Below are 26,615 nucleotides of genomic sequence, written 5' to 3'. Positions count from 1 at the left end.
ATGTTGGTGGCGACCGCCGCAACCTGAGCGCCTTCAGATCAAAACGCTCATGCTAGCTAGCGCTATTTTGTCTCTCATCCCCAGCATCCACCCTTTTTACTTTTTGGATCCTCGAGGTTCTTCATCTTCGAGTTAAGTGCGGCTCTCTGCCTGCCTCTTTGAGTTAAGTAACACTGCAACTCCTTCCTGGAGAAGTCTTAAGCCGCCATCTTTTGATCATCGACTTTAGTAGTTTCCCAGCGTGTAGCACTTGCCACGATACTCGGCGCCGCGCGTGACAAATTGGCATTCAAATGAAAGACAAACAATCCGGGCCACGTGGAAAATTATTTTCCAAAACTCAAGGCCCGTCTCAAGTGTTGACACCAAATGTTTGTTTACCGGCGGTAAGCTACGTCCCGTCGGGTTCGTGACTTCACGCCGCGAAGGTCTCTCCCTCAGTGAGAATCGAAAGCCGCAGTTACACATGCTAATCGGCTCGGGCGCCGTGTCGACCTGTCGGGAAAGGCTTTCCGGGGTCCCTGTGGACGTGACTAATTGACTCGCCGGCACGGCTGACTGACACGCCGTTCCCGGGCTGTAATAATAGCGTGTCGTGCGAGAATGATGGCGACAAGCCGGCGGCGGGTTGATCCCCCGACCTTGCGGTCCACGGGGGGGAGACGGCGCATGAGCCGGCCGGCCTGCTCCTCAATCAAAGATGCTGGCAGGACAGTGATAGAAACAATAAAAGAGGAATCAATCGGCGGCGGCCTGCGGGCATTTTGGACACCTTGAGTGACTTCCTCTGTCATTCTCCGCCTAGACACGATGCTATTGTTGCCACACGACCTTTGTGCCGGGAGAAGAAAAAGCTAGCGACTATCTGGCCTCCGTGTCACAAAATCGGGAGGTGCAAATGAAAAAGAAGCTTGGCTTTGTTTGCAAGGGCGCTTACACAAAATGTTTTGCTTTTTAACACTTTTGGTACTTTTGGGTTCTTGCCATTTGATGGAAGAGGAGGACTGGGGATTGTCGGGGCGCCCTTGAGGGTGACGCTGGTGGACACGTCTTACTCAGCGTCTGGTTGCTGTTGTGTTTTTTTCTTTTTGACCAAGTATTCACTAATCCTGTTAGATGGAAATCTATTAAGGTTCCGCCTTTAGGCTGCCACACACAAGTATTTGCCGATAAGCACCCCATAATAGCAAACTCGCCCCCTCCCCTCCCTTCCCCTCGCCTCACATCACTTGCCCTGCCCTCACATCAGCACAGGCGCTCTCCGGATGAGGCAGCTTTAGCCAGACGAGCGAGCGGGCAGTGAGGTGTGACAGCAACTCGGCTTACAAAAGAGGAATTTCTTTTCCATTTCCAAAAACTCTCCTGCCAAATTGGGTCTTACATTTTTAACTTAGGGAATCTGATTCACTGCGTGTGGTGCTAAAGTAAATTAAACCAAACAATCAAATTCTACAAGAGGGGAGAAATTACATTGAGGTTGTTTTTTTATTAAACACAAAAGAATAACTAATAAAGAAAAAAGTGTGCACGCAAGGAAGGAAATAAATAAATAAATAAATAAATAAATAAATAAATAAATAAATAAATGTCAAAGTGTTAGTTCCAGCTACGAGTATAACGACTGCAAAGCCTCCTTTGTTGCACACGCGTGAGAAAGTTTCAGCACCACGGAGAGCGCTCGATGCCGTCAACCAGTCAAACACGTCCGTCTTTCAACTTCACATCCTCGCGTAGCGAGCGACCAGTCAGGCAAGAAGCGACTCTCAAGTGCACGCGGTCGCCATGTGCCGCGAATTCCGCCTTTTAACGTGCGTAAAAAGGCGCATGCACCCATTCACTCACTCACCCGTCCAAAACGCACTGCGTCCGCCTCCTCCTCGTTCACAATGCGAACTCATCCATCGCCGGGAAACTTTTCTGATCGTCTTGGCTCATACCCGCATCCAAAAAGGGACCGAGATCATTTGGAGGATGCGGACGGAGGGGAATGCGCAATCCTGCCGGTATGGTAGGCTACGCGCGCTTTGTCCGTGCGCGAGCGCGCGTGCCCGCACGCTCTGTGGTTACGCTCGGGAAGTATCCTTACAAGGAGAAGAACTCAAAAAAAAAAAAAAGGAGGAGGAGGGGAGGAAGAGAAAGTATCCTGGACTGGGTGTCTGATAGTGTGCCGCGGTGGCAATGCTGGACAGCAGCAGAGGAGCAACAGAGGCGCAGCGGCAGCGGCAGAGCGTGCGCGCTCGAGTCGCCCTGCAGGCAGAAGAAGCATCTGCGAGCCTCCCTGCTGGGTCCTAAAGCGGCAAGCGGACAACACGTGCTACAAAACTCGCTTGCAAATTGCCAAGCACACTGCAACCACAGCGGTGGAAAGAGAATACCCACCCACTGAATGAACAATTCATCACCATCCGAAATACTAGCAGAGAAGAAAGGCTATCAATCGTTTATTAGTACCGTTACTATTATGTTTTTAACATTTATTTATTTATTTATTTATTTATTTATTTATTTATTTATTTATTTATTTAAATTCGGTATTTTTATTTATTTTATTATTTTATTTGGACTATTATTGTAAACTAAATAATTTGAGAAACTACTACTATTAATAATAAAAAGGATCGGACTGCTATGGACATAAAAGTGGAACAGAATATGCAAATGACACGCAATTACTTATCATATCGTGTTGACTTCCCTCACGGGGGATCCCATTAATCACAATCAGCACTGAGCACAATAGATATTCAACAGCGGCAAATAGAAATAGAAACTCCGTGATTGGAAATCCTTCCCGATGGCTTATAAGGTCCGTGTGTGCGTGTGTGTTCGTGCACGTGCTGCAGATGATGAGTTTGAGCTGGATTGGCGTTCCCCGCAGACGTGACCCCTCTTCCCCCTTGCGGCCACTGCAGAGAAGCCTGTTAAAATGCACCCGGGGATGAGGAGAAAGCCAAAAGACCAAGAAGCTGCTCAATGTCTTTGAAAACGGCCATCGTTTGGGGAGGGGAGGGGGGGAGCACTCGCTTGTCCTCATATGGAAATACATGAGAAATGCCCGCGTAGTGCAAGAAAAGGCCGGCTTCTGATGGCTATGAATTGGAAAGCACTTGAAGTGATTCAAGGGCATGATGGAAGTCACAAATGCATGTGTGGACTTTCTAAATTCTTCTTCTTCAATCACCAATGATGGCTGACAGCCAGGCGGACTTTCAAAAGAGCCCAATCAGCAAAAATTGCAGCATTGTTTTCACCTTCTGTTTTGGGGCTGTGTTTTCTCATGCAGGTGGGAGAGAGGGGGGGGCGGGGGTCGGTTAATGGCCTGCCCGCCCGGAGCCCGAGTTTGATTTGTTTTATCGCCTTTACGTTCACAAGCTGTCGTCTGCATTGCGACTTCGCAGACGCCTGCGAAAAAACAGGAACTGTTCCGTTTTTTTTCTTGATGCTGACAATAGCTTGGAGGAACACTTTGGAGAAGTTGAGCGTGTTAAGAACCAGATGGTCGGCAAGCAAAAGCAGAAGGATGAGCCGAGCGTCTTGGAATGAATGAAGACAAAACTGGGATGGCATTTGCACTTTCCAAGTGTCAAGAAAAACAAATTCTCGCACATCTCCAAATGCAATTGAAGAAAATCAATTAGCACGTCCGTCGCGGCTTTTGCTAACGACCGCCTTTGCTGCTCAAACATCTGGCGTCACCTGTTCCATGCAGAAGGTCACAACAGGATGACGGCAAAAAGTTATTTTAAATGTCGACATCCAGCTGCATACAGCAGCTAATAGCTTCCAGTGTTGGAAGTTAATTGCTGGCAGAAATGATCAAGCTTGTCCAAACAAATTAGCATCAAGCCGCCAAGTAGCCACCTTTTCACAAATTCATTTCATTTTTTTTTGACAGGGGCGAGGGCGGCCACTTGTAATCTAACGCATGAACCTCTCTCGCTCCAAGTGGAGCCGAGGGACCGCCCCTCCACCCCCCCACGAGGTAATATCGCCCCCTCCATCCCACTCACATCCCAGTTCCAATTTCAGTAGCCAAGGAAAGAGCAAGAGGCAGAGCGAGACGAACAAAGATGCCCGTACGAAGGAAGCCATTCGCTGAAATTTGAACACAAGTAGTGCCGCGACGCACGTAGAGAAAATCACAAAGAGGATCCTTTACACTCTGCAAAAACGATAAATATTACTGCAACTAAGTATTGAAGCTGCGTGTATTACACTGAGGGCGGCTCGGTGGCGCACTGGGTAGCACGTCCGCCTCACAGTTAGGAGGGTGCGGGTTCGATTCCACCTCCGGCCCTCCCTGTGTGGAGTTTGCATGTTCTCCCCGGGCCCGCGTGGGTTTTCTCCGGGCACTCCGGTTTCCTCCCACATTCCAAAAACATGCTTGGTAGGCCGATTGAAGACTCCAAATTGTCCCTAGGTGTGAGTGTGTGTGCGATTGGTTGTCTGTCTCTGTGTGCCCGGCGATTGGCTGGCAACCAGTTCAGGGTGTCCCCCGCCTACTGCCCGATGACGGCTGGGATAGGCTCCAGCACGCCCGCGACCCCCGTGGGGACTAAGCGGTTCAGAAAATGGATGGATGGATGGATGTATTACACTGCCCCCTGATGGCCTGGGCGTGCACTACAAGGAACAGCAGAATGTCGATTGAATGGAAGCACGAAATGGTGATGCCAGATCTGCTTGGTTCATATGAAAAAGAGACGTGATGTTGTCTTTAAAGCACATTAACAGCTTGTGGCGAGGCTGCTCACATGCATTATGGAGGTTTCTTGATGGAGGTGAGCGTGGGTTAGAGCGAAGATTGAAGTGGCGGCCAACGGGCGCTTATCTGCGCCACAATCACTTGTGGACCAAAGCGCCGCCCGCCCATTGATGGAGTGAAGATGAAGGACGAGGAGAAGAAATGGTTATCGATCGACGTCAGCTTTATCGGCTCAAGCCCCGACGAGCAAACGGTGGCGGTGACCGCCCGATTAGAGCACGCCGCAACTCAATTCTCCTTTGGACGCCGATTGGGTTCCGACTCCCATTTTGTTTTTATAGCTGGCCTTGAAACGTGTCAAGATTAGCAATTGACCTTCATTAGTTTATTCACTGCCATTGACGCACATAGACGTCAAAGTTGTAGTTTATCTGGGCTGCCAGATTTTGACGTCTATATGCGTCAATGGCAGTGAATGAGTTAAATATAGAAATAAAATGGAGCCACATGAACACTGGGCCGAATGGACGTTTGCTTCCAGTTTGGGCCCCAGCCCTTCCGTCTCGCCAAGGAAATATATGCAAATCTTATTGCCTTGTAATTTCATTGTGTTGCTATTTGTTTTTTATTTTTTATTTTCTGATCCCCGCGTAGGGCTTATTAATCACGTTTGCCTCATAACATAACATTTTATGATCATTCAATAAACGAAATAAAGGGGCACCGTGGGAGACGTACGCGTCGGCGTGTTCTAATGAGGCTCCGCATCGCACTTCTGGAAGGTCCCCAGACGCGCGCGCACACATATATCACCCCATAAACAAGCCAGTGGGTGCGCCCCAATAAAAAAAGAGCGCGTCTGCAGATCCATGAAAATGATGCATGCGCCCCACCTTTCCCATAATTGGAAGACGGAGACGTATCTAATCGCACGCATCAGACCTCTAACAAGATGCCTGCCGCCATCCGTTGATCAACTTTGCCATCAAAATGTCCGAGAATGGTCACCATTCGCTAGGCCACGCCCCTAAACAATCACTGGCCAATCACAGAAGATTTTACAAGCTAGCTAATAAAACTCGGCCGGGACATCGGAATGAGACGCGAAAGAAGAACGGAAGGAGGAAAATGTATCAGGAGCACAACTTGACATGCTTTGTGCATCATTTTCAGGTTTTTGCGTAACATGCTGATGTCAGACTTTGTCATCTCCGTGCTTCTTTTCTGTAGTTACTATCACTAATTGTCATTTCATTTGTCATTTTTCCGCACCGTCTCGCTTTGTCACTTTTTCCTATCTGCACTTCTTTCCCCGACTTTCTAACAAGGCTTATTTCGTTTCAGAAAAAAAAATGTGAATGGAGACGCTGCTTGGCAGCGCGACATGCGCATCGCAAAAAGCTTTAGCGTTCCACGTTTCACTTTGACACGCTGGACGTCAAAAAGCAAGCGGAAAATGGTCTTTTTACACGAATCCCCGGTAAAAGTGCTTTTTTGTGCATTTCCCCAGCACGTATCGACGGCGTTGCTTATCTATATGCTAATGCGGGCGAGCTGCGTGTCTCATTTGACTGTTTCATCTTTCTCCGTCTGCTCATTACAAGAGCTCGGCGCCGGGCAAACACCTCCTGCGTATCTCGATAAGACCATTAGGATGGAGGAGGCGTACTCCTATTCTTCCCGACCCAAAAACAAAAAGGGGGGGTTATCTGGAAAAGAGCAAGCCCACCTGCTCCGACTCGCAGCCATTCGTCATTTTGGCCCAGCGATGATCTCGGCCCGATTATTAGCGACGCGCTAAACGGACGGCGCAAAGCAGTTGGAAGGGAAGCAAAATCGGGTTTTGGAGCGGAGAGGGCCCATTTGGCCCGTGAGGCGGAGGAGGTTGGCGCCGTGCGGCTGTTTGGGCGGGGGTACTCGGGTCTGCTCAGCGTCCAGTCATTGTCCGGCAAGGAACAGCACAAAGACGCGACGTTAACGCAAACGAGCCTACGTTCAAGTCGATGCCATGACGTCCTGCTTGTCCAAAAATTCAGCTCCATCCTGTGCTTCTTTTTCAGACTTGCACGTTTTATCAGGTCCCAGACTGCGCTTCTTTTTCAGAATCAGATGATCGGATTGCTTTTTTGCCCAACTGTTAGATTTCATTTTCAGGTCTTTTCTTTTTCGGGCTTTTGCGCACCTGCCACTTGAACTCTGTGCTTGCTTTTTAGGCACTTGTGGAGCGTACTGATGTCACTTTCAGACTTGGTGCCTCTTTTTCAGATTTGTGGCCTCCCGCTTGTGACTTTAATTCGGTCGTGCATAGCGGCCAGAATGGCATCTAAGTTTCCCGGCGGTTTGTTTTGACCGTTTTATCGAAGCGCGCCGAGCGAGCGGCCGTGAATCATCGACGCTTCTAAAATAGCTTGGCGTTTTATCGATGGCCTCCCTCCCCTTCCGCACAACTGACTCCTAAAGCCCCTTTTCCACACAGCCGCGACGGCAAAGGTATTTAATCAGGGAGCGACCCGGAGGAGACGTTTGCGAGTATACAAAGCTCACAATCAATCCGAGCAGACATTAAACAGACTTTTAGCCCACTGGTGCAAAAAAACTACAAAGCATATGTGATATGTGTGCAGAGTCCGGCTCGGGCGCCGCAACCAAATGTGACGGCGCTGATGAAAAACGAGGGGCCCGCTTTTATTGGACATCTTACTTAGTAAATCACTTGAATTATGAAAGGAGGCTCCTCTCGTGATAATAGTATTCTGCAAGTCCCACCACATTTCAAACGCGAACAGAATGACTGCTTCACCGTGGCCGTGTGCTTTTATTTTGGTGGGTTCACGAAAAAAAATATGCAGTTCATATTCTTGACGCACACACACGAACATGCTTGCGTGTGTACGGACGCACGGCGATCGTGCATGAGTTGGCTTTGATCGACTGCAACCTTTGTGCTTGCAAAAGCGTACGTGTGCCTGTGCCTGCATGTGTGTGTGCCTGCATGTTTTCGCCCTGAGACTTGATTTGAATCAGGGCCCACCTGGGAAAACCTCGATTCCGTCAGCCATGGCCAGCTCAGGTGTTGTATGAATGTGATTTATTTCTAAACAAGCGGAGCCAAAACAAAGCCGAAGGGAGAGGGGGGCCCCCGCGATTGTCTGGAGGGAAGGAGGGCGGGGCTACCTAGGGGAGAGCTTTGAGGCCAGTTGCTCAGGATGCTACCTGTGGTGATAAAGGGAGCTGCACAGCGGCCAAACGCTGCGTGCTATGTTGATGATCAGCGATTGGCCAAGTGGGCCATTTTCCGAGGACACTTGAATCGTCCTCAACGCGTGACACGCAATATATTCAACGCCGCGGACGTTCAAAATGGACGGAGGATCGGCTAAATCCAAGGTTAAAATGTGTGACCAAAAAAAAGTCTTGCTGATGTGTAGTTGTTCACGCGTAAGGCGTAATTAACAACCGCGCTCGCAGGTCATTGATGCTCATTTCCTCACGGAAGCTTTGAATCGGATCGATCGGCAACTTAAGCGAACCATAGTGTGGCACCCCCACCCTCCCGTTAGTAATCAATACAAACTTTTGTGGGCATCTTATTTTTGTTTACTCAAGATTGAATATTTTGAGAAATAATACCGGTTAAAATATTTTGAGAAAAAAATATTTTGTAATATATTTTAATTTAAAATAAATGTGGGCGTCTTATTCTTGTTTACTCAAGAATGAATATTTTGAGAAAAAAATACTGTCTCTTGAATGCATCTGAAATTCCCTCATTTTCTCAAATGTAATTCCCTGGAGGTCAGCTGTACTTTTTCGGCTATGCCGACGCCAATTGTAAACAAACATCATCAAAAGCAGCGTCTGCTGATTTACCTGAGAACATGCACGGAAGTTTCGCCGATACTCCCGGACGGCCTCGTTCGGCGCTGTGCTATTTCAGTAATTCCAATTAGCTCATCACGGCTCAACAAAAGGCCATCGGGGCAGGGGGGGGGATTAGCGCGGATCTTATTCTGTAACAAAGCAGCTTAATCTCTCGCTCCTCTCTCTCCTCAATTGATTCTACCTTTCTTTGTGCTCTCTCTCTGTCTCCATCACATTGATTTCTATCTTGGCATGAGTAATGACCCTCTCAAAAGTGCGCCATCTCACAATACTGCTAGACGGACAACAGTTTGGGGGGGACTCGCGCCTCGTAATCAATGACCAAATCAAGGGCACCGGTGCGGGCTTGCGGAACCGAGATGCACAAACGATGCGTCACAGAGGACAACCAACAAACTTTGGCTTTTGTCTGCACAATGGCGAGCCGTTCAAAATCTTTTCTGAAGAACCCCGTCCAATGGCTTTTTTTTTTGGGTGACAAGGCTGGTGTACTTTTCTCCCATCGAGCATTCGCCACAGTGTGCCTATCGCCCGAACGTCTGAGTGGAAAGTGGCCTCTTGACAGCCATTAGCGGCCGCAGTCAAAATTGCGGGCCTCAATAAACGCCACCTCAGCACTCACTTCATTTCAGTTATATTTTACACAAAAAGGGAGAAAAAAAAACAGCCGACAGCCTGGATAAACACGTTTTGGAGTGAGCTAATTGGCCTCATGACCACACGCCAGACAAAGCAAATGTTTGCAAACGGCCGGACGCCGGCACACGAGTGAAGAAGTAAAGACCCGACAAATCGTCGAGCCAGAAGCCAGCTGAAAGGAACACGGCATTGTGATGATGCCACCTGGACATACCGGACAGTGTTGACCTCTCGGCTCCTCCCGGAGGATAAAGAAGATATCAATGAGCGCTGGTAGAATAAATAAATAAATGTCTCATACATTTTGAAGACAATTATTCCAAGGATATTCTTGGCCCGGGAAATACGGCGCCTGCATGCAAAATGAACAGTAGGGAAGGTTAAAAGATGCAGAAAGGTCCTCAAGCACGTGGATAGAATTGAAAGCGGCGGTGCACATGCTGGCCGTAAGCGGGGCTCCCCACTTAGCAGCTTTTGGTCAATAATGAGGTGGGGAGGAGAGGGGGGGTTATCCGGGGGAAACCTTTGACTGCCGCTGATGAGCGCTGAGTGCCCCCCGCCCCCTTCTCAAATTGCCAGGGGGGGCGAGAGTTGGTAGGTAGCGGCGCTCTGTCCAGATGGGGTCTCGTCTGGCTGCCTCCCCGGCCCCTGGGCCCCAAATGACCAAAAATGGACGGGGAGAGCCAACGTGACATCAAAAGTGGGCCCAATACTGGCAGACGGATTCGACGGTGACATTTGGAGCTGCTCTGATGGTCAGATGGAAAGGTTACACTTTGGAGAAGCGCACAGCAGGCCACCCGGGAATGCAATGCAGCCTTAGGTTGAAATAAGCACCCAATAAAAATGTGAAGAAAGCCTTGAATGAGGCTTTCATTCAAATAAATTAACATTTTAAAAAATAAGATCAAGTCAGTATTGTCGTACATGGTTTTTAAAAGGTTACATTGAAATATGTAGTATTTAATGTCACTATAAATTTAACCACAAACTTTTTGGGGGAAAAAAAACATTAAATAATAGAATCAAGCATTTACTCGTAAATAAATGACTGATTTCACTTATGGCATTAATTTTTGTCAAACAATTTAAAAAAAATACAAAATGAGTGTGGTGGCCTACTGGCTTGACACATGGAGACCAAAGCAGCTTTGGAATTGCTTTCAAACGGCGTGCATGGGGCTGACATGAAAATGGCCGAGCTGTCCGCGCTGCTTCAAATGAGCTGACAAAAGTGAGGGCGCATTGGCAAAAGTAAGATGCCAATGGAAATAAATGTTCCTTTGCCTCCAGTGAACTGATGATGTCCTCTTCCTAACTCCCCACACTGAAGGCTGAGCTTAACAGGGGTGGCGGGGGGGCGGATGGAAATTGTAAAAACTAGCAGCCGGCAGCGAGCCAATTCCCTCAATTGCCAGCGGAATAATAAACGGCAAGTGAAGGGGGGTGGTATAAAAAAAAAAAAACTCATTTGTACATCTTTTCCTCCGACTGGTTTCATATTTTGCCGCATGATAACATTAGCGCACAATAGGCACTGCTGTTTATCAAATTGAGTTTCATTCCTTCACAATGAAGGACAGAAAGCAGAGAAGTGGTGAGAGAGAGGGAGGGGGGGGGGAACCCGTGGGCATGCTATCATTTCATCTTAAATTGCTGGACTAGGAAAAGGGGAAAAAAAGCAATTATTGATAAGACGAGCGGTGGCAGTAATTGAGCCCCCCGCCGCTGTGTTTCTTTTGCATCATTTACACGCAAACACGGCAGACGGAGGAGCCCGGTCGGCCGGCCGCCATCAACAAGCCTCACGCACAAGTGCCAGTGACGTCCACGCCACACCAACACTCCAGAAAAAAAACATAAATGTTGTCTTTTTTGATCGGGCAAAGTATCCGGCAGCTACTATAATACGAAGCGATACGTATAATTTAAGTTTGTGCACGATGACGTCATGCTGCAATCTCAGACGCCTTTTCAAATGCAGGGAAATATGTCACGAGAAAAGGGGAATTCTCCAAATCTAGCAAAACACACTGCCGAGGGATTTAAACGCGTGAGCGCATCAGGCCGACAACACCGAAAGGCTAAATCGACAGCGGGATTAAAACCCAGCAAAGTGTGGCGAGTAATCAGCGGCGCGCCGGTCTACGGGGACCCGAGCGGCCGCCATTTCCAATGCAAAACAGCCGCGCCTCACTAATTCCGGGTTGACATCTCATGGGAGGCAATCCATGCTCATCATTGACCAGAGCGCAGAGGAACCCGCTACAATCCCATTTCTATACTGCCTATCACCATTCCAGTCATCTCCTCTCCATCCGTCGCCATGGTTACAATAAGTGAAATCCACCATTTCAATACTGCCCAGGGATGCTTTTATAGCAATCAAGGTAGTCATTAAACACACTTTGAAAGAATATTTTCAGGATGAACAAGCGCTGTAGATGAAAAAATATTTTAGTATAAATCAATTATCCGGCCCAAAGATTACAAAATGGCGGATTCAAAAGGATTTGACATTTCAGAACAGAGAGAGCAGAAATAGTCCACCTTTGCATTGTTGAATGGCCAAGTAGCACGCTGGTGTTTACAAGTCGCTCACTAAAAATGCCGAGCGCGAGAACAAATGGACTTTTTAGCAGGCCCAAAATTGCCCCTTTCCACGCTTTGTCTCCCCTCACGTAATGAAAACTAAACAGCACATTAAGTCGGCGGCCGCCTTGTCAGCCATCTGCTGGACAAATGCCTCGTTTATTCCGGGGCACGGGGGGGGCAGCCTTCGACTCTCATCGCTCGTGGCACCGGACAATTTAAGCGTGGAAAGATTTTTTTTTTTTGGGGTCGATCATTTGGCAACACCTGAAAAAGCTCGCACATATTTATTCTTCGTGTCGAGCAACAATCACGCGCTAATTGAGTTTTGAGTTCACTCGTGAAGATGTGCACTGCTACATTGGCTTTTGACGTTAGCCAACGACATGCTAATCGAACTTTGCTAGCTCGGACTGTGGCTCGTGAAGCTATGAATTTCTTCTCTGGCGCGCCAAAAAGGGAGACCGTGGCTCAGCATCACGCAAGCTTACCTTTGCCCCCCCCCCAATTAACTTTAATAGGCCTTCATTGCTATCTCTTGATGCTTTTTGGCTCGCTTTTTGCTATTCAACCCCCCACTGGAAGGCGTACGGTGACCTCCGCCGGCCTGCCGTCTCCTCCGTCCTCCATTCATCCTCCAGCCATCCATCCTCCTCTTTCTCCGCAGAGCTAAAGTGTCAGCGTCCGCAATGAATTGCCCGGGCGGCCCATTTAACCTTCTCATCCCATAAAAAGCATAATTGGCTTACTAGAGAAAGAAGCCGTTTTGCGGGCACGGGATAATCCCTCAGCGTGATTAATGCGTCTTTAATCAATCGACGTGGGAGGGGGCAAAAAACCCACAAAACACCTCAGAGAGGTCAACGAGAGAGGAGTCACGAGGCTCCGAGGGCTGACGGAAAGCCCTTCAGCATATTAAGCAACGCTTATTTTAAGGTAAGCTAGTAACAGGATCTCCCCCAAATGTGAATTTCAAGCACGCTCGTCAGGCCGCAAAAGCGGCGTAACCAATCCATTCCCTTCGACATGATCCGTTGGGCAGCCGCCGTGTCACATAAGTATTTGACGCGCCTCATTTTCGTTCTTCCAGTCTTACTGAGCAGGAAGGAAGCTTTCAAAAGTATTTTCCATAATTTGCTCCAAAAATCATACTCGGAGGGGAAAACTACTTTTGTCCCCAAAGGAAATCCCCCACCTTGCCCCCCCCCCTTCTGAGTAATTTTCCCCTCCAGCGCGGCGGGCCATCTTCTTCACAGCGAGCGCTGCCGAGAGGTTTTTATAGCGACGCTCACAACACATTTGAATAAGACTTGCGGAATGGCCACGCGGCCCACGCTGCGAAGTATGAATATAAATGGCACCCCCCAACCCCAAGCGCCCGACCGCGTCCGACTGCAAATAGAAATTCACGACGAGTTGTCGATTGGAACAAAGCGGCCCCCGCAAGCCCTCTTTTCGGGAACCTTGTGTGGAAAAATTCAAACAGCAATCGTCGCCTTCTCATGCGTGATGGCGCAGCGCCGACCAGACATTTTTTCACCCATGCAGAACTACGTTGCACTTGAAGAAACTTTTTTTTTTAGTTTTTACACCAAATATGCTCCTAAAAAACTAGCACCGTTGGGCATTGTTTTAATGGATTCACCGTTTTAAATCTTTGTTTTTTTTGTGTCTGATTTTGACTTTTGATGTTCAGCACTCATTTTTCCAAGCGACCATTGAAGGCACCTCGAAACGTGTTGCGCGTCCAGTCCAGTCCACCAGGCTTTGAAAAACGGCCGCCAAAATAACTTAAATTATATGTAATATAAATTTGATGGCCATTGTGCCAACGCTCACACATAATGTGCACATACGTGCCTATAATTAACTGCGGAAGGCTTAAAATAGTATCATATGACTGCTTTAAGAACAGCTTATTCATGAGACTCCAGAGCGCCAGGTGGAAGGACGGGAAGAAAAAAAAAAATGGTTGAGCGCAGACGGCGTTAGTATGCGCACTCACGCACGCATGCCTCTCCTTTGCACACTGCGACAACGCTGCGGTGAGTGGGGGTAGGGTGAGGTGAGGTGGGCCAAAGGGCGAGGGGGAATAAGGTGAGAAGGAACAGAGATCCCATTCGCAATCGTCTCGGCGCGGCCGTGAGGGCATCCCGCAGGATGGCTGAGGGAGACATCCAGCCGAGCGCGGGGAGCATCCTTTAATTGAAGCGCAGAGAGTCAACGCAATCAATATTCCGCCGGCGTGCGCCCAAACACAACCACAGCGAGCGCGAGCGAGAGCGAGCGAGAGAGAGAGCGAGAGAGAGAGAGAGAGAGAGCGAGAGAGAGAGAGAGAGAGCGAGAGAGAGAGAGAGAGAGAGAGAGAGCCCACTCAGCAGCCTCCTTATTGTCTTGTTTTATGAATACGCTCCAGCCGAGCAGCTGAACAATATGCAACGGAGTGACCCCCGCGCCGCGCCGCGACACACTGCTTGGAGCCGCTGCCAGACACGCGCATTAGCGCAAAAAAAAAAAAAATCACATTAGCATAGCTGCAGCAGGTTTTTGTAGCTTTGCTGGTGTTGCGTTTGTCGTTTAACACCTTTTCAAAATGAACATACTGCAGAGCCTCAAGACGCTTTCCATGTCGTAACGGAGGTCTGACAACGTCCGAGTTTGCCAGTCAAACGTGTGTCCATCAATTTAAATCATTTGGACAGCAAATCAGGCTTTTAAAAAATGATAGCGGTCGATGGCCGTGTGGTGATTTTCTGCCCTTTGTGCAAGAACTTGAGTGGCCGCGTGCGTGCGAATGAAAATGAGTTTCTTTTCTTTGAAGCAATGCAGCGTTCAGGTGTTCTTTGCAGCCATTTATCTTTGCCATCTCAGCGGCAGCGAGCGGCACGTTCGTCTCAGCGTCCATCACTTCAAATCGCCTTTGTTCCACGCGCGCGGTCATCTGTCAGACCCCGCCACCGCCGCTCGCTCGGCCTTTCATGTGCAGACGTCTCATTCCGCCCGTCCACGCAAACATTTCGAGAGCACCCATTGGACCGTTGCGGCGGCCGGGCTAGCGTTTGCAGATAGGTGGTTGGTAAAATAAAAACCCGAACAACCTAATGACCTTTGACCCCAAAAGTATCTGCGCCATTTTTTGCGTCTCAGCCCGGATTTGCATAACCGCACGAATCCATCATCATCCGTGCTCGCATTCCACATCCAATTAGCGGCCATCTTTTCTCTGCGTTAGAATGGGTTGGCGGCAGTGAAAGCCACGCGGCCACGGTCCTAATTGGTAGCGGCGCTTTGAGCTTCACAACAAGAGTGGCTTTCTTCACTCGGGCAGCGACAGCAGATGGCAGCGCGATTCAACGCCGGGGTGCAAGATGGACACACTTCAATGAGCATCCGCTCATGAAAGACACTCAGAAAGTGCGAGAGTGAATCGGCGAGCGAGCGAGCGAGCGTCTTGGTGTTGACGACGAGCCGCTCTTTGCCAGTCATGAGTTGGCTCATCTCATTTGCGTTCTTGTGTTTGTTTGCAGTTGAGCTCCAAGCCAATCCGTGCCAAGGCCTCCTCAATAAAACGAAACCTGTTAGAGTTTTGCGCCAAAAGTATAATAAGTATAGTTAGTGGCAGTGGACTGAAAATGACATGTGATTGGTGATTGGTTGTGACCGACCACCTGACAACGGTGATGTCATTTGCAGTCCAAAACCAGTTGCAAAATGGCCGCCCTGAGAGTGAAGTGGATTTGCCTCGTTCATATTCCACAAACGACTACAACACTATTACAGAGAATTTTTTGGGGTTGATGATGCACAAAGGAACAGAAAAATGTTCACGTTGGCTTTTTTTTTTTTTTTCACCCACTTAGCCTGTTTTGTGCGTGCTAGTGCACAGCTGCCTGCCTGCTGCCGACTTCCCCTCCCACTGATGACATATTGCGATTCAAACATGGACAATTATGACAGAATTAACGGAATGCTTCTACTGCCAGCTTTCACGCGTAATTGCACACACATGACCAACAAAAAAGATGGCACAATTAGAGCAGGTAAAGGTGAAGGGGGCGGATCATCTCCGCGACAAGTTGGGACAACATTGCATGAAAATGTCACATGCATTCAGGCATTCTTCAGAAATATCACATCCCAGCCAAGAACAAACATGTGGCTTGCAAATGCCATCCTCCAAAAGCCAAATTGTACTTTTAATGGTCTGGCAAGCATTTCAGCTTCAGTACTTGAACACTCTGCTTTCAGTAGGGCTCGCCTCCAAGCCGCAATACCACAATACGCCACTTCACAATCCATCTTTACCAAATAAAAAGGAGAAGCATTCAATAAAATGCTTGGTACTCACCACAGATGCTGAGGCAGACTTTCTTGAAGCAAGCCCCCCAAGAATTCTTGACTTGCTCGCAATGTCCACTCGAAACACAAATGTTTGTGTTCTTTGAAAGTCTCTTGATCTAAGTAGCATGGGCCATTTTTTGCACCAGTGCAATGTTTGACTTTTGCCACTGGATGCTGCGTGCTTGAGGGCTTGACATTGTGCGGTTGGAAAATAATGCAAAATGTCAAATGCAAAATGTCATCTTGCCAAGAGCCCACTTGAATGCTGAGGCTACTTACTTTTGACCCTTGACCTTTGACAGGAAGACCCATCTGGAGCAGTAGCCCTATTTGGCCAGTAGGACGCATACTAAACAAGGAAGAAGCGGCGCTCCCTGGTGGTTGGCTGACTCCTGTTTGAGGAAGGTGTTTGTATAACAAATATAAAAAAAAATGAGAGAAAGCGCTTTTAATGCTGTGCAGTATAGCCTGAAATTAATTAAAATTCAAAAATTGCTTACCTGTTTTCCAAAGTATTATTTTTTTAACAGATTTTTTTTTTTCCGTCTGACGAAAAGGAAATCTGTTGTTTGGATTTTTAGTTTTCTGTTACTAAAAATGGAAGAAAAAATATTTCCCCCAAAAATCAGAAAAACATGTAAATTAATAATAATATATACAATAACAATAAATGCATTGTTTGGATTCCTTGGAGGCAATCATGTGGAACAGAAGAAGAAAGGAGGTTATTGTTCCTGCGAGAACAAATGTAATTGGGCAAATGACTCGAGTTGATCGATGGCAAATTAGTCCAATCATAATTGATCTGTGTCTATGGATCATGCTGCTCGATAGCCGCCACTACGCCCCGCTAATTCATCAATCGATGTGTGTATGTGTGTGTGTGTGTGTGTGTGTGTGTGTGTGTGTGTGTTTGTATTTCAACTATTACCAACTGTTGCTTTTTAAATATTTATTTCTATCCATTTTGATTGCAACCAGTGCACGAGAGGAAGACGAGGTCGGAGGCTGACGAGGCCAGTCTTTGGCACCATTTCCCAAAGTCATGGACAATCAGCATGATGACAAGAAGCGACAAGCTGAGAAGCGGCCATTCTATTTGAGGAACAAAAAACAACGCCTGCTCTATGCACATCTGTGACCTTTTCCCGCCGTCGGCGCAGAGCGCGCAGCGGACACACTTCATTTCTCGGCAAATGAGGCCGAGGAGAGAGCGCCCACTGAGTCAATGAGTGTCTTTTTTGCACGTAGTCATGGGTAACGGCTGTCGCGGAGCTTCGGCTTAACATCGACCACGCGCTAAAAGCCTCCGTGCCGCTACACCACATGCTAGCTTGATGATAAGTAGACAAAAAACAACTAGAACTGAAAAATCCTTGCCTGTAAAATTTTATTAATAATAAAAAAATAAAAAACATTATCTGTGTTAATGTGCGAAATACTGGAGGATTTATTTGCTCTTTTCATAGGCTGGTCAATACTTGGCGCCCACGTCTGAGACAATATTTCCATGCGAGCGTAATTCACAATCGCTCGCAAACAATTCGTATGTGTACGGTGAGAGAACACGCAAGTCCCACGGGAGCCTTGGTGCTCATTTCCTCTTGAAATTATTCATCAGCGCTCTGCTCATTAATATGGAAAAGAGGAAAAAAGTGGCATTGTCTTGTTCGTGTGACCTTTCCTGCCAAGATGGTTTTGGTGACGGGGGGATCTGATGAAGGGTTGGGGCAAGGGGGGGGGCTTTAATGAAGGGTGTTGCATCCGCATCTAATTGGACAATGATGCGCTTACGTAGCCAAGGGAATTAATCTTAAAGCTACAAAATATCATATTAACACTAATAATATAATATGTAAGCACATTTCAAGGCCCTCAAGGACACTGTACATAAAATCAACAAGAGGGTGGGGCTGATGCGATGAAAGCAAAAAGGCAGTTTGGCTAATGAGGCATGCAGCAGAGTTCTGGACCAGTTGGAGCTTACGTCGGGATTTTGAGGGAGCCCCAACGAGAAGGCAATTCTAACAATCAATACGGGAGGGAAGTAACAAGGCCGTGAGGGAGGGGCAAGTGAGCAGACCGAGTTATGTGTAAGGAATGATAGGTAGATGATGAAAAGCAAGGGGGGCCTTGGACAGAGCCCTGAGGGACAGCTGAGGTCACTGGGGAGATGAGAAGAACTTTGCCTGGATGAACCGAGAGCGGTCTTTGAGGTCGGAAGCATTCTAAGCCGGTGTGTGTGTGTCCAAAGTCTATTGGGGAGGATGGAATGCAAAATGGTGTCAAAGGTCGCACTCGGGTCACCAGTGAGGAACCACTCGGTCCGTTACGGTACTTCAATCTTCCTTAGCAAACATAAGCTACGTTGCCTGTTACATGATCTGCTCCGTCTTTCCTTTGCAATCAACATTATTATTTGCCACCATTTTGGGGCAGCATCAAAAGGTGAAGAAGCAAATAGAGGGAGCAGAGTCCTCGGGGGGGTTTGAGTGTACCGCAATAACACGTGTTTGCTTGTCATCTGACCTCCATTTTCTCATCCTGACCCCCACCGTCACTCGTCGACACATAACACGGAGCGCGGCCGTGGACGTTGATGGAGGAGGCGTTGGGCCGGGGAGGGGGACAAAAATAAATAAATCATAAAAGAGTGAATCAGACGCGACGCTTTTGATTGGTGTGATGATTGAGGGCCTGCTGCTTTTCCATCAAGCAAACAAATGGATGGATGTTGCTTTGAGGAGGCGGCGGTGATTGTGCAAAAAAAAAAAAGGCCGGGGGGGGTCACGTCAACATGCTTCGGCCCAGTAGCGAGTTGATTGGATTCTAACCCAGTTTTTGTGATTTTGTTTTTCAGTTAGCAGAGTCTCTTTTTTTTCCCCCCAATATTAAGTCACGTGTCATTTTATGCAACAAAAAGTGTGCTTCAATAAAAATTTTCCATTTTAAATTGATCTAACTAGTACTTATTCTTAAAAAAAAAAAAAAAAATCTGTTTTAAAGGTGATTCCATAAGAGGATGGATCCCAGCGGGACACCCTTGAGGAGCCTCTTTCATCCGCTCCGCTTCGTGATTGGCTGATGAGATGGAGAAAGAGAAAGGAGCTGGGAGGAAAAGCAATGTTCCACAAGACTACACATTCATTAGCGCAAATAAATCTCCATTAAGACAAATGGCGGTCGCATAATCAGGCTGCGTGAACAATTAGACACTTGCGATTAGTTTCCCCCCACAAAATTGGAAGTGACACCTGCACAATTGCGAGAGCGGAACAACGAGGACTCCGAAGAACCACGCTAGTTCATATTTGGACGTCATTTATGTCAACCCCAAAAAAAAGTAACTGGAATAAACAGATTACACAGGTCAATATTTTTTTCAATTATTTAATCTTTCATAACTTCATTAAAAATTATTCAAATGAAAAGATAAATCCAAAACCTGTTTAATTAATTTACTAGTAGCCTGCAAAATAAAAAGATTCTAACTGAAGTTGGGCGAGATGCGGGTTACGCCCGAGACTGGTCGCCGGCCAAACACAAAGGCAACCATTCACACCTAGAGGACAATTTAGAGTGTTCAATCTGTTTTGGGTAAGTCAGAGGAAACCAGATGAGCCACGAGCTGCTTCAGGGGAGATTGAAAAGCGCAAACGCCGGAGGCGTTCAAGTGGAGCAAAGATCAGGTTTTCTCCAACAAAGGCTCCCGACTGCATCAGGACGCTTCAAACGTTGGCTGGTTTCGGGCGCAAGGCTTTGTCGTTTGCTTGCCGCTTGCTTTCATCTCCAAAGCTTCGAGACGAAACAAATGGACGCTCTTCCCTGGGAAGAGGCGCTCATCGAGGGAATGGTTGGGGGGGAGGAGGATGTAAGGGAAAGGAAAGGAGGGAAGAAAGGACAGAGGAAAGGTCAGAGGAAAGGGGAAAAAAAAGAATGGAGAAAGGGTGAGAAAATGTGACAAGACAGAAAAAGCAAAAGACAATGGACAGGGAAAGGAGAGGAAAAGAAAAAAAGAAGTGTTGGTGTAGAGAAAAAATCAAAGGGCAAATTAAAGGAAAGGAGGGAAGGAAAGGTAAGAAAGAGAAAACCAAAAGATAGCTAGCGAGATACAAGATAGAGGGCTCCCCCGTGTGGCTTCAGTGTGCACTGCAACTAAAATAAAAAAACTACAATCATGGTAACGGCAACGACAGCAATGATATGTTGACATTTATTGTGCGCTGACCTCTTGTGTATGTATATATTTATATATATATACTGTATATACATCCATTTTTGAACATCTAAAATGTACATGGGAAGAAATAATAACTTAATGCCACTAGCCGGGAATGGGCGCGGGACACGATGAGCAAACGTGACGAGGAAGGCGGCGGTGATCGACGTGGGTGGGTTAGTGTTGCTAAGATAGAAATCTATACATTACTTATACATCCTTTTTTTTTCAATCATTACTAGGGTGCTACGACACATCATTGATGAGATCATTCACTTGTTGCGTACAACCACAGTAAAAGCAACAAAGCGTGGAGAAGTTATGCTCATGGTTTTGTGTCCAAAGAAAAATAAAGCGGCTGCGTGGCCGCTTTCTACGGCTACTTTCTAATTCGACGCACGCACAAAGAGAGAGAGAGAGAACAGGACGCAGAGGATACACCAAAAAGGTAAACATGCATGGTACAGCACGACCGAGCGGGTGTATGTGAGCACGTGTGTGCGTTGGCAACAGGTTGTTGACGTTTCCAACAAGGTCCTTATTGCACACTCAACTTGCATGCTAATCAACGAAAGAACGATGACTATCTCTTTGGAAGACTCACGTACGTTATGCGCATCGGCGAGGGAAGCTCAGCCCCGCCCTGCCTGAGCCTCCCTCGCCATCTCAGCGATGGCCACTGATGATGCGTGTGTGTGTTGCGTTATGTGGCACACTTAGCTTAGCCTCAACATAGACTCGCACGAAAAGTCGAAATGTCGAGTGCAGCCCCGTTTGCAACTGGCCCTCCAACTTGAGGTTGCCGCAGCAATGGCCACCCTGCTTTGGCACCACCTAGTGGCGACTTTGTGTCCGGCAACTAAGTTGACTGATAAAACAATAAATGACGCATTGGGCTGGGCGTGCGACTGAGTTTTTTGAAACAATCTTAGATGAAGTCATTTTCTACTGTACATGGTGGCATTTATCGTGAAAGGCTGCCATGAGGAGATTCAAGTGGATGACAATTTAGGTTGCGTGTGTTCCAGAACTTCCAGTGTCACTTAGCATACTCTTTTTACGCACACATTGCGCCGAGGCCTAATAGGGAACAACGTAGTGCGTGTGTATGTGAGAGACAATCTACAGCGCTCGTTCGAGCATCTTTTATCACGTGACGAATGTCCCAACATTCCAAGCGTTGTTTCTGTTAAAACACAAAAATAGTTGAGAATCACATCAAAGAATCCCAGTAAGGCTGGAATGCCATCTATTAGGAGAGGAAAGTTCCCCCCCCAAAAAAAAAAAAAAATCAGGTCGCCTTTTGCCCCTTGAGCATGTGAGTGTGTAAGGTGTCAAAAAAGTGTGAGGAAAAAATCGGAGCTGTTTTGCATGGACCTTGGCGGCGCGGCGGCCCGTCAAGGTGACTGGGAGCCCGAGCGGTAACTCTTGAAGCTGCCCAGCAGGCTCTGCACTCCTTTCTTGACGCGGCGGGCCACCGAGTCGGCGGGCGGGGTGGGCAAGCAAGACGCCAGGCTGGGCGGACGTGCGTCCAGACACTTCTGGTAGCGCAGCTTCAAAACAAAAGTACAATGTTAAAATGGAAACAACACAAAGAATGAGGATACTTTGTAAGATAATGGACAAATTCAAATGTAATGACGGGACTAAGATGTTTTATGATGTGAGCAAATATACAACGTGTGGTTGATATCAACATTTTAGGGTGACAAAATTTAACTGAATAAAAGTCAGATAAAAATGGATATTTCTGTGGTTGCCCCTCCCAAATGCAGAAAGACTGACCATGCAGGCGGCCTGGACGGCCTCGCTGAGGCTGGCGGCGTTGGGCTCGCACCAAAACTTGTGGCAGGTGAAGTCTCGCGGGCCGTCGGCCATGATGAAGGCGAAGGTACGCACGTCCTTGCCCACGCCCATGAAAGACAGGAAGCGCACGCGGCACTCCGACACGACCTCGTCCGTCTGAAAGAAGCAAGTTTAGTCAGCCAAGGCGTCTTCGACCTCGTTGACGGCGTCGCTCTTCTACGAAAATGTACATTTCTTGTGCATACCCGTAATGTTGAACAAATGAAATCACAGAAATCAGAAAAAAAAAAGTTCTTGAACCTGTTTTGCAAGTATGGTGAGCGTTGCGGGCGCCACGTTGACAGACACCGGAGTCCAGTCATTTTTGTCTTTGCCCGCCACGGCCACCTCCAGAACCTCGTTGATCACATCCATGCCTGCCAAACGTGTTCTCTTGTCAGATACGTGCGAGAGGAAAGCGTGACAACAGGGAGAGGAGTCTTTTCTTACCCACTGGCTTGAGCACAGGCTCGCAGCCTAGGTAATACACTTGGAAGCGCTGGAAAAGTTCGTTCTTGGGAGCCGGAAACTCTGGCAAAGGAAGAAAACGATCCATGTGAGCAACCGGACATCTTCAAGAGGTGCTTTTGTTTACCTTCAACGGACAACGGCTTGCCCGTGTCTGAGCTGAGACGACTCACGCCGGGCTTGGACGCCTTTCTTTCCATCATGATCTATCGGGAATGTGTAAAGAGGAAAACGGTGTTGACCCCCGATGTTGAAAGCGTATCGCACGAGGCGAGTCCCACCTTGGAGCACATCTCGTGCAGAGAGGTGGCGATGTTCTTGGCGGGCGAGTCGCAGCGAAACACGTGACACTTCAGGACCTGCGTCAGACTGTCCCGGGCCACGTAGGCAAAATCCCTGCGGGACAAAGCGCACAAATTTGAAATTCACCATTATGAGGCGGAAAAGTTGCGCACAACACAGAGAGCAAAAAAACAAAACAAAAAAAAGGCCTCGAGTATACCTTTCCCTGTCGGCATGGGCAAAAAGCAGCATGGAAGAAAAACACAAGCGTTAGAACAATGGCAAGACGCAGCTGTAATACCCTCGAATGTCCAGCAGAGGCTCTCAAAGAGTTGAAAAGCAAACGAGTCAAAAGGTTGAATCGAAATGATTCTTTCACAGGGGCCACGTCTCTCTAGTGAGGAAAAACTCGGGTTGCACAACAATGAGTCCGTTTAGCTGCACTGGGCGTGAAAACGGACCTGCCGTTGTCCCTGCCGACGCCCCATACGCGGATGCTGCCGATGGACTGCTCGTGAAGCAGCGTCTGTCCCAGCGGGTCGATCAGGTTCATGGTGTCCTTCTCCAGCACCATCAGCATGTCCTTGCCCTGTGTGAAAAAGACGTGCATCAGTAGAGTAGAAGGCTGGCTGAGCAATGTGACCTTCAACTCAAATGAATTGGAGTTTTTTTTTTCAGGTCTCAGAGCTGGCGTCACCTCTCCCCAGATGCCAGCTGTGTCGTCCAGGTTGTGCTTGTGGTAGGAAAGCTGACGGATGCAGTTGTTGACGGCCACGCTGCTCTTGCCCGGCGCCACGTCATCCTCCGACATCTCCACCCAGCCCAACGAACGCACTGCAAAGCACTGCCACCAGCACAAGAGAGACGGTCAAGCAACAGTCCATCACTCTCATCGCTAAAATAAGGGATAGCCGAAATATCGGAACGGACCAAGTACCTTGCTTTCTAAATCGGTGCAGAGTGGGACCGGGTTCTCTTCATCCTCAGACTGGGAGCAGTTGTAGCTTCAGCGTGAGCGACAAGAGGTTTAGTCAGTTTTCCTTTCAACGCCTGTTGACGTGACGCTAAGAGAACTTACTTGAGGTTGATGGAAGCATAGCGGAGAGTGGCCCCCTCAAACTCTCGCAGGCTTTGATCCGACGCGGCCTCTCCTTCCTCCTGCGGACGCCACGGTTTAGAGATGAGTTGGACTCCTGCATGCGCCACGCGTTTTCAAAGCTAGTTACCTTCCACAGTTGTCCGTCGGCGCCGCCTTCCTCTATGCTGGAAAACTGAGGCCAGGATTCCTGAGAACACGCACGACATTGGCCGATCAAATACGAGCACGCAAACACAGACGTGCGACAAAGTTCCCTCGCTGGCTCGCTCGGGTCTTTCAAATGTTTGGGATTCGAAAGGGGGTCTGACCTCGGGCTCGTCGCACGGCGTCCTCTCCGGAGACATGGCGGAGGGCATCGTGGAGTCGCCCACCTGCCCTAGTGGGGAGGGGGGCTCCCACTGGGTGGTGCCGGTGGGGATGTGCCAGTAGTAGGTGCCCGACGTGTCACGCACACGCATCCAGCCGGCCGGCAGGTCCGTGTCCGTCTCGAAGGCGTTGGAGTCCCAGAAGGAGTCTAGGGGGGGGCGATGAAGACAAATGCAGGCTTGGCTTCTGCGTGCTTGTCACGGAACAAGAAGCCGCGGGCGCCTCAAGTTCTCCGGTGCTTGATGGCGCTTACCTCGGTTGCCGTTGGGAGAAGAAGCATCGGCAGCGTTGTCGGGGCTGGCGGCGGACCATTCGGCCTCATCGTCGCTCGGTATCCCGTTGACGTTGGCGAACAGGAGGCAGGCGCTCCTGCCAGGGACACCTCCCTCTTGTCCTTTGGGGGTGCCCTCTTCATCTGGAGGAGCTTCCTCCGACTTCTCCCCCTTGTCCTCCTCTTCTCTCTCCTTCTCCTTCTCATCCTCGTCCACGGCGTGGATGAGGAGCGGCTCGTTGAGGATGTTGTTGGCCTCTTCCCGGGTAGCCGCTTTGGGGGACTCGTCCCGTCCCCCGTCCGGGTTGCCATTGTGGCTGATGTTGCAGTTGTGGTCTTGCTCCTGCTGGTTCTCGCTCACCTTGCGCAGCTGGTTCTGACCCTCCTTGTGCCACTTGGCCTTGTTGCCCGTCGACTCGTGCTCGCACCAGTCGTTCAGCTTGTTCTTTCTCAGCTCCTCGTCGCGCTGCTTGTTGGCCACGTACGGCCTGACGTCGTCGTCGTGGCCGCCCATCGCTGCTTCACGTTCCACGTAGCTGGGGACCGACATAGGGGAGACAATATACTCTGCTTCTGCGTGTTGCTGCTCTGTACGGTTTATTGCTCATTTCCACATTAGCATTTAGCTTTAGTGAGATGAAATCATTTCAAGAAATCTTATGGCAGCCTCGTGAGCAGTCCTTCTCAAATAGGGGGGCGTGAGGGGGGTTCCAGGGGGTGCTCGTGACCTCAGCAAGCATTTGAATTAGGATGCAATTTCATGCAGACTTATTTTAAAGACAAATCTATAGTGATTGACATGTAAAAGATAAGGGGGGGGGGGGGGGTCCCGTTATTCGCGTTCTGTGCCCAATAACCCCCCCACCCCCGGGGGTTGATTGTGACGAAACGGAATGATGTTAGGCTAACTCGCAAAATAGAACATTTATTTAATATCACGATAGCAACCCTGTGGTATTTATTGGTCGTAATGTAATGCAAAATGCAAAACAAGAGGAGCTTCGCTGTTGTTAGCATGCTAGCTTACAAAGCTAGCGAGGCTGCCTCACTCCAGTGGTGTTTTCGTCGTCAATCGAGTCGAATGACTCAAACTACACAACTAAATACACACTTTTAAATCATATCATTTATTTAAACCAGCCAGCCAAGCCTGACATTTTGCTATGACGTTTTAATCTTTGCGATCCGAAGCGTACTTTGGCTATAGTTAATCTCTAATAATAACGTTGCCCTAAATGTCACCATGGCATCGCGGTGACATTTATTGCTACTCGTGAAATCAAATAATATGGGATGAAATCAAATAGCCTGCATGAAACCCTGCCACGTCGGCCGCATTTTTTTTTCGATGCCTCGGCCCGCCGCCGTATGACAATAACGGCCGGTCGGGCACCGTCCATCCGCCATCACTGCCGTCCGTCATTTTGGCTAAGCTAACGTTAGCTTCACGAATAGCTCCGGAACGTCGAATTAAAGCCCGTGTGGAAGCCTTTTTACTTACCGGCGGACCCTCCTTGGCTTCAAAAGACGTCCAGTTGAGCGAGTTAGCTACATGTTTCCATAATTACGCAAGCGCAAACTGCTACCGTGCCCACGGCGACGGTCTCTCCAAACGGGATGGGGTGAGGTGGGGTGCGGAGGAGGGCAGTGGCAGCGGGGCTCTTACCCGGTTCGCAGCCTAAGCATCTGAGGGGTGTGTCTTCTCTCCACAAAAATAAAAAAATAAAATTCGATGATTCATGGACGCAACATTTACAACCATTTGATTAGATTCCGTGGGACTACGATTCCATGTGAAGCTTTCATTATGTTTATTAAATTTGGAATAAAAGCTCCAAAGTCCAAACTGTCCGTGTCAATTAAATTCAAAGAAACGAAAAAATAACCCGCAACATCAAATCTGGTC

The 26,615-nt window shown here is 48.4% G+C and overlaps 2 protein-coding genes across 4 annotated transcripts in view; both read right to left on the bottom strand.

Moving 5' to 3' along the window:
- The window catches only part of robo1 (roundabout, axon guidance receptor, homolog 1 (Drosophila)), a 104,177-nt gene extending 87,828 nt beyond the window's left edge, over positions 1-16,349 (bottom strand). The window contains exon 1 of one of the 3 annotated variants that reach the window (XM_049726149.2): positions 16,167-16,349. The gene's annotated coding sequence lies outside the window, so the exon portion shown is untranslated. Of the gene's footprint in view, positions 1-1,846; positions 2,194-16,166 lie in introns of those variants that run through there. The other 2 variants (XM_049726148.2, XM_049726151.2) reach the window with 2 other exon arrangements.
- A 3,991-nt stretch (positions 16,350-20,340) lies between these two features.
- On the bottom strand, positions 20,341-26,377 carry apbb1 (amyloid beta (A4) precursor protein-binding, family B, member 1 (Fe65)). The gene is made up of 14 exons (XM_049726169.2): positions 26,211-26,377; positions 24,692-25,245; positions 24,381-24,586; positions 24,200-24,259; positions 24,052-24,131; positions 23,911-23,977; positions 23,671-23,817; positions 23,435-23,562; positions 22,973-23,087; positions 22,819-22,897; positions 22,674-22,754; positions 22,485-22,600; positions 22,164-22,340; positions 20,341-21,931 (listed from the first exon to the last, which is right to left on the bottom strand). Exons 2-14 carry the CDS (start codon positions 25,221-25,223, stop codon positions 21,776-21,778), a joined length of 1,944 nt encoding a protein of 647 aa, XP_049582126.1. The 5' UTR covers positions 25,224-25,245; positions 26,211-26,377; the 3' UTR covers positions 20,341-21,775.
- Between the last annotated feature and the right edge of the window lie 238 nt (positions 26,378-26,615).

Source organism: Syngnathus scovelli, chromosome 7, assembly GCF_024217435.2.
Source record: "Syngnathus scovelli strain Florida chromosome 7, RoL_Ssco_1.2, whole genome shotgun sequence".
In the NCBI taxonomy this organism is placed as follows: domain Eukaryota; kingdom Metazoa; phylum Chordata; class Actinopteri; order Syngnathiformes; family Syngnathidae; genus Syngnathus; species Syngnathus scovelli.
The sequence above is the reverse complement of the archived record's forward strand: the minus strand, read 5'-3'. Positions and strand labels throughout refer to the sequence as shown.